Below are 15,168 nucleotides of genomic sequence, written 5' to 3'. Positions count from 1 at the left end.
CCCCTCATTAGCATTGTGCATGAAACAATCACACTTTAAATGCTGCTGTCTTACATCCTCCAAACACTGGAAATAGCCCACACAAACACACACAAAGAGGTTTGGAGAAGCTGAGTAGATAATTGGGTTGTACATAGGATAACCCCTAGTGTAAGCCTGCTACAAATTAACACATTGGGAAATTTAGACTATGAAAATTAATGTAAATGTTATGTGGGATTGGAGAGAGCTGATGGCCTGTAATGGAAGAGCTGACAGAATATGCTCTTCAATTATGATTTATAGCAATTTAGGTAAGATGTGTAAATGCAGTATCTCCAGTGTTGCCATTCATAATGAGATATATTTCAGTATGGAGAAGCAGGTTGGTGTTCTGCTCTGGATGCTGCATTTTGCTCACTTTCTCCAAGCTGTTTGTAGTTTTAGGCTGAGGGTCTGTAAGAGAAGCTGCTCTGCCCATCTGGCAGAGGATCAGTGTGCAGGGAGGGGTACACAGGTAATCCTGTATGTGGCTCTGTACTGAAAACCAGGCTCTGTTCTTACTGTATCTCCTCTCAAGTACATAAAGCCTGGCTTCCAAAGGGGAGGGAGAGGGGCTCTGCCCAATGTTCCTGACAGACATTTGGGGAAGGAAGTCTCTCAGGTCTCAACATAAACCCCTAAATTCATGACAGGTAGTCTGTACTTGCAGCTCTCCCACGTCAGCTCCCTTCAGATGAATCACACCTTTGGAGAGTGCAGCGTGTTTGGGTTAGTCCAGTTGCAAAAATAACCTCTCAAATGTTGGTCCTCTCAGCTGAGGGATGTGCTGTGCCCCTTGTTTGCTTTGTTTTGAGGGGCTTGTGAGGCTGTAAGTGCACCTGCTTTGGTGTGTGGAACCCCAGCCACAGGGGGTGGCTGCAGCCAGGTGTTGCTGATTCCCTGCAGGAACTCTCCTGGGCAGTGCAAGCATTCCCATTCCTTCATTCAGAGGGATGTTCTTGCTGCAGCATTGGCAGGATGGGTGCCACACAAAGAAGCTGTAACCCACACACCCAGAAAAGGAAATGAGCCCACTCCTGGTTATAATTACATCATTTGTCAGCACACTTGTAAAGGACAATCTGTTTCCTCGTGTTAATCCTTTGGCTCGTCAACCCTCCTCTCTCAGTATGAACTCTGGCAAATCCTCCACTCTTTTAGGGAGAAAGGTGAAGGAAATGTTCTGCAGATGTCATCCACACTGACCTCTGCAGATTTTTTTTTTCCCTGATTTTGAAGAAGAAATCTACCCAGGTGATGATAATTTTTATAAGAAAATGCAGCAGGTACAGGAGATGTTCCTCCTTGGTACACAATCAGCAATGGAAAGGGACAATTGCTCAGAGTACCACCATGTGTTTGGTACCACTGCTCCAGTCTCCTGGCCACCTGCTTGGAAGGTGCTCTGGGGACACTCCTGCTGTCCTCTTTCCCCTTTTACTGAGCCAGGATACCCAGAGAAAGGGAAGTGAATGAACAAAAAGCAGAGATGAACAGAACAGAGTGAACACAAAGCTGGGAAGCAATGACAGAAACCTGCACTGGTGTGAAGGAACAAGACAATCCTGCCTTTCCTCTGCCATATTTCCAGTTGACTGGGGTTAAGCTCTCTTGGCCAGCAAAGTGCATAACTTTGTAGTGCCTCCAAATGAGCAAGTGCTGAAAGTGATACAGGGGAATAACCTGGTGGGTGGGTGAGTGGTCATGAGTGAAAAAACAATCCATTCTAGGTGAGCTCTGTACCCTCAGCAGACCAGGGCTGGTTTTCCCCTTTGTTCACCTAAATCCTGTGTTTTCCTTCTCTCTGATGGTGCAAGACTGGATCCCAACCTCTAGTTCAGCAGTGTGGATTGATGACCTTGTCTGATCCCACTGATCAGGAACCCTTGTGCAGGAAGGTGCTGCCCTGTTTGGCAAAACCAGAATCTCCCAGTGGGAAGCTGAAAAACCTCCAGGCAGAGCTTGATAGAGGGAACAGAGGGGGAACCCTGCAGGTGTAGTCATGTGAGAAGGGTTGGACTCTTCTTAACTGCTGTATTTGTGCAACCACATTTTTATTTCATCCATGTCTCATTGAAATGAGAAAATACCAATGACTGTGGTTTGCAGGGAAGCAAATCTTCCTACTGGGAGGATGAACTATTCTCATACTTTTTATAGTTGTCCCATGATGCAAGCAATGCTTTCCATCTGCCTCGATGTACTGAAATGAGGGAAATAAGCTAACCATAGCAACTACAGTCAGTGCATGCTGGATTTAAGTGGAAGGGAGTTTTATGATGAAAAAAGGGGAGGTGGAAAATAAGAAAGGGTAAAACAAATGTTCAGAGTGGAATCAGAATTGCTGTGTTACTTTAAAGTTGGAGTAAATGGAGGGAAAAGGACTCATTCTTTTGCAGTAAAAGGGAGACACAATTTACCATTTCTGTCTTTTCCCAGGTATTTTGATAAATTAGATCAATTCTCTGCTGTTTTTAACTCTGTGTTGATGATCATAATGCAGAACAATTAGAGCCCTGTGTTGTAATATTAAAATCTATCACAGAAGATCTATGTCACTGCATCCCTGTAAAAAACCTTTATTGGTCTGTTTACCTCCATAAGGCTTGTTTCATGTGGAGCAAAAGCATTAGGCTGCATCTATACATAATTTGTACCCCACCTGGGAGGAACTGTGGAGCAATCAACAGCTCCACTGTCTGTTTTCAGGCATAAAAGTCTTTGGGCTTTTTTTTTCCAGTGGTCATGAAATTTTGCATTTGTAATTGCAATGCCCAGACATGCTGCTGTTAAAAACTTGCTTATCCATAATGCATATGTCTGGTGCCTTAAATACTGCTTAGGGGTGGTAATGTGGTTTGGTCTGTACCCTGCCAAGCTTGTGTTTCCTCTCTGCTGGGTGGTTTGGGAAGGGGACAGTGCTGGGAGTCAGGAGAGGCCGGGCAGGGAACGGGGCTGAGGATGAAACTCTAACTCCCCTCTCCACCTTCTCCATGCCTGCTAGAGTTGGTGATGCTGCTGGAATGGTGGTCAGGCACAGAGTGCACCCTGTTCTCAGACGAGGCCACGGTGAAAACCTTTGGGAAGGAGCACGTCATCATCATCCTCAACCACAACTTCGAGATCGACTTCCTGTGCGGCTGGACCATGACGGAGCGCTTCGGGGTGCTGGGGGTACGTGGGCAGCAGCTCCCTTCCTCTGCCCCAAACCCCTCTCTGTGCCTGAGCTCCCCACAGCAGCACCTGTAGGTGCTGTAAAGTTCAGCTTTCCCAGCCTGATCACTGAGGAAAAGGCAGAAGCTGTTTGTCAGGGTTTCCAAGGTTGTTCATTGTTTCTTGTCTAAGTTCTTTCTCTGAGGCACAGAGATCTGTCTAGCACGCTGGTCAAGAGGGCAGGTCTTATCTTTTCTGCTATAAATTACATACCTAATATTTATAATTACTTTCCAATACATGACAATTTTATTACACTGTCCAACTTTGTCCCAGACCAATCCAGTGGTGCCATCCTGGCACAAACATGGATGGCATGAAGAAGAAGAAGAAAGAAAAGACATACCATGCCCAAAATCCTCCATATTAGCTCCAAACCCCCTAATATAAACATTTCTAAAAATTCACTTTTCTACCTTCTAATAATCTAATTTACACTCTACTTATTTTTTGTGACTTGTAATTCTTCCTACAATGTCAGTAATTTTTCCCAGGGGCTAAAATCCAGTCCACAGGGGTCCTGGGTACTGTGCCAAGGCCTTTGAGACCCCTGCCAGGGGGGTTTAGAGGCATCCAGGGAAGCCAGGGGAACACCCTGGTCTCCCACAAAACCCATCTATAAACAGTTTATTTGCATTTTAGTTCCCAGATACACCTCCATCATCTTAGCTTTAATGTGTTTGACCTCATTGCACAAATCAGCAGATGACATTTTTGGATTGTCACTTTTGTTTTTTTTTTTCTCCAAGAGTTCCAAAGTTCTTGCTAAGAGAGAGCTGCTATATGTGCCCCTAATTGGCTGGACGTGGTACTTCCTTGAGATTGTTTTCTGCAAAAGGAAATGGGAAGAGGACAGAGATACAGTTATTGAGGGATTGAAACGTTTGTCTGATTATCCTGAGTACATGTGGGTAAGTGTTGAGTCCCTGCTCTGCTGTTGGCTGCTAGAAGTGAAGTGGTGACAGACTGGTGCCTGTGGCTTTGTGTGTCAGGAGAGGGTGTGCTTGCTCACTTCCAGGAGCTGTCACAGAACAGCCATGCTCTGTTTCAGATTTTGGGATATGCTGGTAGGACACTGCTGTTGGAAGGGAAGTCATTTGGGAAGCAGTTGATACTCACTGATAAATCAGGCTTGTGTGATGCTAAGTGATTTTATCCAGACTTATTTTTACCTATTAAAAAGCCTATATTTGCTTACTCCATCTGTGTAACATCCTCTGAGGTCAGCTGAAAAGACTCATAAACAAAAATCTTTTTTGGAGAAGCGAGTGAATTTGACTGCACAGACCATGGATTTTGATAGAAAGTTTCTGTTAGTGTGTGTGTTGATCTGTGAAATTACTGGTTTCCCAAAAAGTCTCTGTGAGAACATATGGCAAGCTTATATCTGCTTCTGCAGTTATATTTTTTTCCTTTTTATTTTGGCATTATTTAAAATCAAGGGTAAAACATCTCTGTTTTATTGTGTGCAATGCTGTTAGACTTCACTGCAGCAGCACAGTGGTGTAATCAACCCATTAACCTTCTTAGAGCTTCAAATGCAAAGGTTTTGATGAATTATCAGTTTTGCTTTTATAGCAGCACATGTAATGTACAATTATTTGGCTTATAAAACATTAAGAGGCTTTTTATGCATTTTAAGTTAATTTTCAGTATTATCCAGTACAGCTTGTTAAAATGAATGGTGAAACATTAAGCCTTAACTAGAACATTGTGAATGCATTGTAATTTTCTGCCATTACAAAGATAGAAGAAGTAAGAATCTGGGGAATGTATTTTAAGCTACTTAATTGCTTGAATATATGGATATGAATTATATTGAATATATCTTCCTGATTAGTGTGAGGAAGAAAAGAAAAAACAGAAAAACCCTACCAATTAGAAAATCTCAAGACTGAACTTGAGCTTCAGATCTATACATTTTAATGATTCTACAACTGAGAACAAAGGACTAGTCTCTAGGGAAGACAATTAAAAAATATAAGTGCAAAATGTAGTTAGCATTGATTATTTAAATCAAGACTTCCTGCTTGGTAATTGAAATCATGATTAAAATTGACTTGAGCTGATCAATTTCCTAAATTCTGTGCATTCTAAATGCCACAATTAGGGCTGTCTTTGTGTCACTTTAAATTTGGTACAAGTGTTGTTAAATGTGAAGGTAATGGCACACGAGTTGGGAGTTGGTGCTTATGCTCATACTTGGTGAAGAGATGAGACAATTGAAGTGTGTGCACGTGTGTGTTGATCTTGCACAAATTCTCAGTATACTGCTGGACTTCTTTTGATGTCTCAAGATCTCCTTGGGTGTTTTTCTGCTTTTGCCTTGCACAGTTTCTGCTGTACTGTGAAGGAACTCGTTTCACAGAGACCAAGCACCGCATCAGCATGGAAGTAGCTGAGTCCAAGGGGTTGCCTAAACTGAAATACCACCTGTTGCCCAGAACCAAAGGTTTCACCACTGCTGTCCAGTGTCTCAGGGGAACAGGTACTGCCAAGCTTTGCAGCACTTGCAATGTGTTTTTTAGCACACTTTGTGTAGCAGGGCATAGTCTGCTCTCTTGTTCATTACAATTAGTGAGCTGGCAGTAATGAGGATCTAGTGTGGCAGCTGGTAATTTGCAAATTGCCACAGAGCTGTCAGATGCCAGTCTTAAAAAGTACTAAAAACCTTTTTATGTTACTTAGTTCATCAAGTCATCTGGTGTTTTACAGAGCTGGGAGTGTCAGGGGGCTGGTGCAGAATAAATGTGATGTGTAAACACAAAATAGTGAAGGACTCTGATACATCATTAATGCAAGGCTTGCACAAGACTCTGTTGCTATCTCAAGCAAGGATGCCAGAAGGTGCTTGCTAGAAGTGCTGCTGTAACAGCCCTGTTTTCTTTTTCTTTTTTTTAACAGTTTCAGCAGTGTATGATGTAACACTAAATTTCAGAGGAAACAAGAACCCATCTTTATTAGGAATTCTTTATGGAAAGAAATATGAAGCAGATATGTGTGTAAGGTGAGCATATACTGATGGAGGCGAGCCCTAAGGTGCATACTTGGGCACATTGAGGTACATTCAGATTTTAGAGGGTAATTTCCTTTCCTATGTCCACTTCTCCTTGTCCTGCAGCTTCAGTGGTCCCTTGTAGTAAACAGTCTAAAGCTCCTTTACATGCCAGTTTCCCTCCCTCACTCACATGGTCTGATCAGCAGATTAGAAATTTAAAAATGCTGAAATTCAGACATTGCAGGAATGAGGTGGGACATTGCTCACATTCCTCACTGCTCCTTTGCCTCAAAGAGTGGCTGCTAACACCTAACCCCATGCAGCACACACATTTACATGCACACACCTCCCCCTTCTCTTTCTTGCTTTCTCTTTGCTGCCTTCTGCTTCAAAGGCTTCCTTGTGATCATAAACACTACCAATCCTGTTGAACTTCTTCTTTTCCCTTTTATGTTTGGGCCTGAGACATGACCTGATTATTCTTTCCACAGTTATTTGGACAGTTTGCTTCTGCTTCTTTGGGGGATTCACCCACCCTTTGGAAAACATTGCTGTATTCTGGTGACAAGGCTGATGATTATTTTTTAAAAGTTAAAAAAACAAAAATAAGCCTTTCTCCTTTCTCCCCTGGCCTTGGGTCTGTGTGTTGCTGCAACATCCACAACATTTTAGTCTCTCAGCTGAAAAGATGACTGTGGAGCTGTCCATGGAGAGGTGGAGTTGCTCATTTGCAAGGGGTTTCATTTTCACTATGTACACTTGCCAAACATTTTCCTGATGAGGAGAGTGAGCAATTTGCCAGCCAGCAAAACAGCTGGTCAGGCAGTTCCACCTGTAATTCCACACTGATGGCAGGTGCATGTGGGATATCTAGCTGGATCTGAGGTGGACATGCATGGATGCACTTCTGTATAATTATTAATTATACACTGAACTGTGGCAGCCTTCAGTTAAATATACTTTTTTTTCTAATGGAGGTGCAATTTTATTTCATTTCTTGGAGGGTTAATGAAGAGAAGAAGAGAAATGTAGTTTTCAATAGCATTAGAAGAGGTTTGGGTTTGTAAAATTCTGTTGAGGATGATGTTGCCAGGTAAAATTACTAATTGTGCCCTACAATAATAGATAATTTAGATTATTAGATAATTTTGATTTAAAATGTTTGTGGATGGAATTAATATTCTGAAGGTGCTTTTCTACACTTTTTCTCTGTTGTTGGGAAGAAGCTATGAGAGTAAGACTAATTTTACACACATTTTTTTTGAAAATGGAGCATGTCCTTATTGTGCCAGCAGACTTATTGTAGCTCAGAGGAGGGAGGCACATAAGCTCTTGTTCTTTGTGTGTGCAGACGTAGTTACCTGTGCAGAGGTAAGCAGCTTAGCTCTGCAGTGGCTCCAGTCTTTATCCCCACTGCCTCCAGAGGAAATAATCAGGAATTCACCAAATGCTATTGCTGTGAGTCCCCTCTAGTGGTGACAGCAACAGCACAGCAGCTTCACCAGAAAGCTGTCAGCAAATGACTTTTCACTGAGCTTTTATTGAGCATCATTTATATGAATTGAGCAGTTTATCTTGTTAGAGCTCGTGTAAGTACATCTGCCAGATCTGGTGTTCAGTTGGCTGATGGGATGCAGAAATCATTAGAAATGTGTTAGAACATATTTACAGAATTACAGAGGGGTTTGGGTTGGGTCTCAGAAAATGAATGTGTGCAGGGGAATGAGTGGTTGGCTCTGACAAGGCTCCTGGTCTCAGGGAGGGCAGGGCAGGGCTGGCATGGCCATAATTGTCACACACCCCAGAACTGCCCCCTCATCTGTGGGGCTGCAGGGGCAGAGGGACAACTGCACCTTTTCCTTAGAGATGGTATAAAGTGAATGTTTTGTTGCCTCTCCCATTACTTCCAAAATAAATAATGCTTATTTGTGCTCTGAAACTGACAGGAGCTTGTGGATTTTCCCTTCTTTTTTTTTTTTTTCTTTTTTTTTCTTTTTTTTTTTTTGGTTTTTTTTTTTTTTTTTTGTTTCCTTCTTTCAATTTTTTAATCTCTCTACTAAACTAGGAGATTTCCTCTGGAAGATATCCCTCAAGATGAAAAGGAAGCTGCAAACTGGCTTCATAAGCTTTACCAGGAAAAGGTAAATAGCTTTGCTTTCTCTTCTTTTGGGACTTGCACAGGGGAGTGTATTAAGGCAGTGAGTAATACACACTCTTGCCCTGGATGGAGAGGATATCATGTATAACCAGGCAGCCATCCCTCAAAGTGCTGGAAGGAGCAGGACAGAGGAGCCCCTTGGCAGCAGAGGGCTCAAATTGCAGGAAACACAGTGGAATTCAGAGATTTGCCTGGGCTGTGGAAGACTAATAGCAATCCAATGTCTTTTTACATTTTTCAGTGCTTGGATCTCTGTCCTGCATTTCTAAAAGCTCCATGTTCCCTGTGGGTGTTTTTAGGCACTTGAGAAGAGTGATAACTGTCTGTCAGGGACAGCCAGTCCTGGCTTTCAGCAGCAATTGTTCCTTGCTTTCATTTTTCTCCCACTGTCACTTTTCTTCTGCCTCCTGGTAATACTTCTGCAGTGTGTGACATGGGACAGACAGTCCCTGGGATCTGCTACCAAAAACTGACAGAGCACATGCCCAGCATGCCTTCAGATGCCTCACAGCTTTTCCTTGTGTCATTCCTTTTTCTAACCTTAGATGGTTATTTTCTCAACCACAGATTTAACACTTCTGTGGGGCGTATGAGGGAGCTGTAATTGTTGTCCAGCCCTAAGTGCTGGATTATTGAACATGAAAAGTGTATCTTGATTTCTGTGTTTCTTATCTTCATGAGAAGACAGCAGAGCACAGAGAGTTTAAGTATCCTGGGCTTTCCCAGCTATAGTGACCTGTGCTGCAGCATTGCCAGGCTTATGCTCAGTCTCTAGGTAGGCAGCAAATTGTTCTGAGTTTCGTTATATTTATTTCAACCTAATTTGTTTGAATATCTGAACTCTGATTCAGTTAAGGAGAGAGGTTATCTTACAAGAGCAGTAATTCTTCTCCCCCACCTCCCCTTAGCAGGTCTGTAGAACCAAAGAGTCTTTGAGGTTGAAAAAGGGTTCTAAGAGCAAAGAGTTCACCTGTCAACCCAGCAGCACCATGTTCACCACTAAACCATGTCCTCAAGTGCCAAATCCATATGGGTTTTTTTAACACTGCCAGGGATGATGACTCCACCAGTTCCCTCCACAGTCTTACTGCCTGACAACCCTTCCCATGAAATTTTTTTTTCCTAATGTCCAATCTGGCCCTCCCCTGGTGCAATGTGACACCATTTCCTCTCATCCCTCCTGATGTTGGCTGTACCTCTGTTCAACTTTGTTGTGAGATGTTGACAGGGAGGTATTATACATGTTGATTTTACAGTGTTAGCAGTACTTTGCAACTGGAATCCTCTTATTCCATATATTACAATGACTTTGTAACTGGAATCCTCTTCCTGCAGAGGATGTGTCCTCAAAAAGGCTGTTATTGGCAAGGAATGCTTTGCACTTCTCAGTCCTTTGTAAGGGAAATTTAAAAAAATAAGAAATAAAAACAAGAAATAGCCAGACTTGAGCCATCCTTGGTAATGGCTTGGAAACCTGAAAGAACAGTTTTACAGCCTGAGGGAAGGTGGGGGGCTGTGTTCCAGGATTGCAGCTCTGCAGGCTCAGCTGGGATGCAGTGGCTCAGTGGCTGGGCTGGGATTTGGGCTGCTGTGGTGCTGTCTCTGCTCCCAGCTCGTGCCTTGCCCTCCCCTCCTGGCTCTCCATACAGCATTTTCCTGCTGAGCTTTGCTGAATCATGCTGGCCTTTCTGGAAGTAAGAACAGGAAGGAAAAGCTCTCAGCTAAGAGGGCTGGCAGTGTCTGAACTGGTCTGTGGCCTGAAGCTGCCCTAAATTCCTAAGCAATTAACAGGCACGATGAAGGTATATGGTAGTGGAGAGGATGGTCGAGTTTCAGTTTGTGATGGTGCCAAAATTGCCTTCAAAAGGCTTAAAGGTCACTTGGATGGTCAACAGAAATGCTCAAACAAGTGACAGCAGATGGAATTGGATGCTGTGCACTCTTGGTGAGTTTGTACCACAGATACTGTCCTGGAGCTGACTAATCTTGGGCTGCTTGCTGCAAACATTATGAACCTGTTTTCTTTTCTCTTTCCCCCAGGATGCTTTGCAAGAGATGTATAATCAGGAAGGTGTATTTCCTGGCAAGCAGTTTAAACCTCCTAGGAGACCATGGACTCTCCTAAATTTTCTTTTTTGGGCCACAGTTCTCCTCTCTCCTCTCTTCACATTTGGCTTTGGAGTATTTGCAAGTGGATCACCTCTCCTTATCCTTGCATTCCTGGGACTTGTAGGAGCAGGTAATAAACATAGAGAAGATGCTAATCCCAGCATAACAGGATCCTTTGCCTCCAATAAGTTCTGTGTATTTATTAATAAGAACGGGGCTTGAAGGAAAACATTTGGAGCTTGCTTATTAGTCTTTCTATTGTACAGCACTTTTGTTTCAAAAGCTTTAATCTGGGCAAATTTGCTTTCCTATCTTAAGCAAAAACTGTAGTAGTAGCAGGTAGCCCATTATTATGGTGCCTGAAGGAAAAATACTTTTACTGGACAACTTATCTGTGAATTTTAAAAACAAGCAAACAAAACCACCACCACAAACAAAAAATACATAAATACCACCAAATTTCCCCCCCCACCCCCACAACAAAAACCCCCTAACAATAAAAGTAGGGAAAGTAGAGGGAGGGTTCATGCTACATGTCCTTTAACCAAGAGAGCAGTAATTATATTTTTAAATCTGGATTGTCCCTCTGTTTGAGTGTCATTTGACCTGGTGGTCAGTGCTGACTTGGGGATTGGGTTAACTCATGTGGGTTCTGCTTGTGTGTTTACATGTAACTTCCTAGATGCTTGGACTGGTTTTAACGTGCCTCTCATTTCTCTGTTATATTTTAAAGCTTCCTTTGGAGTTCGTAGACTGATAGGAGTAACTGAAATAGAAAAAGGCTCCAGCTATGGCAACCAGGAATTCAAGAAAAAGGAATAACTGACAGCTGCAGTTCAGCACATATAACCAGACTATGGTATCCGATTAACTTCAGTTAAAAAACAACAACAAACACTTAGAAACTATCTTTTTCTTAATAACTGATGACTAATATTAATGAATAAAACTTGAGCCAAGAATGAAGAAGTTGGAGGCATCGGCTGAAGAGAATGCACCAACCTTCTGCCTCTTCAAGGATTACTGTAGTCAAGCTGTGGGAGAAAATCTGGGGTGGGGTGGAAGAAGAAACTAATTTTTCTTGCTTTGTTGGGGGATTGGGGTGGGGGAGAAAAGAGGGCATTGGCCATGGCCATGTGTATCTTCAGATGACTGAAAACACTGGTTTCTGTCAAGAGCACTACACTCACTTTTACAACAGGAGCCATTGAATGTTTCCTCTTGCTAAAGCCAACGTAATGTTTATTGATTTTCAACTTCTTTTACTAATGAGCCAGGAAAAAACACCCTCCTTAAATGAATTGACAGGTGTTCCTTGGGTTAGAGTCTTTTTGGCTGTGTTGTCATGGCTACAGATGAAATCCTGTTTGTATGTTACACTGACACTTCTTATTTTCAGGCAACATCTTAAGACTTCTGTAATGCAGGAGAATGGATAGTGGAGTTTGGAAGCAGCATGTCCAAACTCCATCAGCAAATCCCATAGATGTCCAATCCATCAGCACATCCCATAGAACAGATCCAGTAGGAGAAAATTCTCATCCTGTCTCCTGCTAGCTGCTCAAGGCTGTTTAATTTCGAAATATTACTTCAGTCTGGAGTGCTATTTGCCCTGTGTCACATCAAACATGTTCCATAATTTTTAATCTGTTTGGGCTTGTTTGCAGTTTTTTGAATTAGTGGTTGACTGTGGGATTTAGAGTTGTGCAAAGAAGGAAATTTTTTCAATTCTCCTTCTATTTCTACTCACATCTCTCATTACCAAAGTCCAGTTCAGCCAACCTCTCTCAGTAAACTGGGAGGCAGCACTAGAAATCAGCACAATAGTTTTCAAAATGTGAAAAGGAGAGGTCTGTAGCAGTCAGATTTTGAATGCTGACATCTCTTGAACTTCTAATGAGAGTTTGGGCATGGATTCAGATGGGGCCAGGACCTTACCCTGTGTGTGTCAGGATAGGTGTGCTGCTCTTTTGACTTGGTCATGCTTTAGATGTCCATGTGAAGTTTTTTGCAAGGTGAGCTGTGCTGTTAAAGCATTAGAAAGAATATAAGGTCTCTTCAGGGATTTTAAGTATCTTTAGTTTTGCTTGTTGACATTTTGGTCTTTTTCACTGAAAATTAGAGCTCAGAATCATGTCTGTACCTGTCTCCTTTTTTTCCTTTTCTTTCTTTTCTTTCCATTTTTACAAACGCACATTCAGAGATTTCTGTAGGTTGCTGCTGTATGCATAGCTGGAGAATCATTTGCAAACAGATGGTACCTGTACCTGTATGTTCAAGTCTGAAGGTCACAGTCTGTGTTTGGCTGCTCGCAGTAGTGGGTGAAATGAGTTGCAGATCTGCAGCTGAGGGCAGAAGCTCACCCTCAGGGTCTGTATCTTTAACCCAACTGCCACTAGAATATTTATCTCACTTTTGTAAAGAGCAGATTTTATCAAAGCACCGGTTGTTGTTTTCATCTTTGCTCCACTAACCAAGATAAGAGTAATAATTTACCTTCTTTCTGAATTTGCTCTTAACTGTTGGAATGTAACCTCTTCTCCCACAGGTTTTTCTGTTTTCAAACACTGGAAGAGCAATTTTGTAACTTAGAAAAATATTTTACTTGGGGTCATTAATCACTTGTTCTGTCATGCACTTGATTTTTATTTGTGGTCTTTTCAACAAGAGCATTTGAAGGATGACCTGAGTTCTGTCTGTCTCCTGTTAGACTCCACCTTGCTGAATCCTTGTACCCAGACCCCCAATGCTAGTGTGTCATCTTTGTCCCCTCAATAAATCTTCCCTAAGAGAGGGGCTGCAAGTTGTTGCAAATGCTAGTGGAATTTGAAATATCCTTTGGGAACTGAGGAGAGCAGAGCCTAGCCATAACTCTGTTTTCCTTTCTGGATGTTTTTGTACTTTGTCTTCAAATACAGTCAGACATCCAAATGCTCATAAAGTTAACTCTGGCTTTTCCCTGTTTTTAACCAGAGGACTGAGAACAGTGCGGGGAGGGAAGGGGGGTCTTTCTTTTTTTTTTTTTTTTTCTTTTTTTTTTTTCTTAAGTAATTCAGTAATGGGTATAATTCTTGCTTCCTAGAAAGATGTTTTAAATGCTGTATACTTGCTTCCTGAAGATGATATTGAGTATATATAAATTGTACTGGCTTAGCAGAAGAGGCTTGCAAAGCAGGCTGACCATTGACTGTTTTATACTTACATTTTGAGCAGTATATTAATGGGCATGACAAGAATTTCACAAGATAAATCCCTTCTTAATGCTGAGAAGAGGGGAGCTGCTTAGAGCAGAAAGGAATTAATAGCCTTTCTCTTTACAGGATCCTTTTCTCCTCTTAGTGCATGTAACTCCCTATTCAGGATCATGGGATTAGTGCATGTACATCAAGGGGAGAATAATCAACATGTCATATTTTCTTATCATAACTTATTGGTCATGCTTTCTTTTTGAAAATACAATAAATACATCATCAGATACTTAAATTTTGCTCTTCTAAACAGACATATCAGTAACCACTTGAAAAACTGAAACCTACAGCAGTGCACAAAAACAGTACAAAACCAACACGAATCTCTTCATTTTGGATTTTCTCTCTCAAATAGGGTTTTATACACGCGCGCACACGTACACAGAGTATGTATAAATTAAAATGACTGGAAATAGCTGAAGTTGATGTTACTAATGAAGATTAGCAGGTGGATTGGATTGGAAAAGTGAACATAGATTTTATATCTTATTTTCTTCTGGTTTAATAGAGCATAGCTTGTATATTTGACTACCAAGCCCTTTAAGAGCAATAATAAACAAAAATATATCATGTTTTTCGTCTTTTGCTTTTCAACCATGCTAGGTTTAATAAACTTACAGCTATAGGAGTGTTTTTTCTCTCCACCTTTCAGAATTTTCATTTGTTGCTTATTTGTTTGGAGTAAATAGTTTTCCAGTATGGACTTGCAAGCTGACTGCCATTGACTCCGAAGAGGAATGGTTCTCAGACTAACGTGGACAGATGATAGCTGTGTGCTCTTGGCCTTGGCAGCACTTGTCATTGTCACTGCAATGCTGCTGCTCTCCCAAGTGGGATTTGCAGTTCCAAAGTAGCATCATGTTGACCTGCATCTAGGAACCTGGGGAGAGAGCTCAGGGACTGCTGGCCAAGTGGCATCTCTGAGTTAGGAAGGCACAGAGAGCTGATGCTGAAGAAGGACGTGGTATCCAGAGGCCTTGGCTCGGTAGGATTACAGTTCTCTCTTGCTCATTGTGGGCTGAATGTGCTCTTGCAATTGACTTTGCATCACTGAGCAAAATATCTGTCTCCTGCACAAAGAGCATGGGCAATGTTCCTTTGTTCTGCTTTAACTTATCTCGAAGGGCTCTACACTTAATTGTTGACCAATGAATCTGACTGCTGCCTGTGTGCTAATTGCCTGGTATTCACAGGAAAAGTGAGTGTGTCTGCTCACTTTCACGTGGTACCTCTTGTCTCCATCACTGATGTCTGTATATTTTCTCACCTGTATCTTCTACAGATGGTTTGGTTACAACCTCAGCAGGAACTTGGAGCTTTCCAGTTCAACCAGTCCTACAGCAGTTGTCTCACATGGCTGGGGTTTTCTCTTCCTGAATTTTGGTACTGGTTGAACAGCCCTAGGTCTGAAGTGACAGGGT

General features: G+C 42.0%; 1 protein-coding gene across 5 annotated transcripts in view; it reads left to right on the top strand.

Annotated features, from left to right (window-relative positions):
* AGPAT3 (1-acylglycerol-3-phosphate O-acyltransferase 3) overlaps positions 1-14,319 on the top strand; it is an 84,069-nt gene extending 69,750 nt beyond the window's left edge. For all 5 annotated transcript variants that reach the window (XM_056485129.1, XM_056485111.1, XM_056485095.1 and 2 more), the window contains 7 exons: positions 3,026-3,195; positions 3,984-4,145; positions 5,569-5,722; positions 6,139-6,241; positions 8,298-8,373; positions 10,431-10,629; positions 11,233-14,319. In XM_056485129.1, the coding sequence (XP_056341104.1) occupies positions 3,026-3,195; positions 3,984-4,145; positions 5,569-5,722; positions 6,139-6,241; positions 8,298-8,373; positions 10,431-10,629; positions 11,233-11,321 (953 nt within the window). In that variant the 3' untranslated portion in view covers positions 11,322-14,319. The remainder of the gene's footprint in view (positions 1-3,025; positions 3,196-3,983; positions 4,146-5,568; positions 5,723-6,138; positions 6,242-8,297; positions 8,374-10,430; positions 10,630-11,232) is intronic.
* Positions 14,320-15,168: the final 849 nt, after the last annotated feature.

Source organism: Oenanthe melanoleuca, chromosome 1 (assembly GCF_029582105.1).
Source record: "Oenanthe melanoleuca isolate GR-GAL-2019-014 chromosome 1, OMel1.0, whole genome shotgun sequence".
Lineage (NCBI taxonomy): Eukaryota > Metazoa > Chordata > Aves > Passeriformes > Muscicapidae > Oenanthe > Oenanthe melanoleuca.
This window is presented reverse-complemented; position numbering and strand designations above follow the sequence as displayed.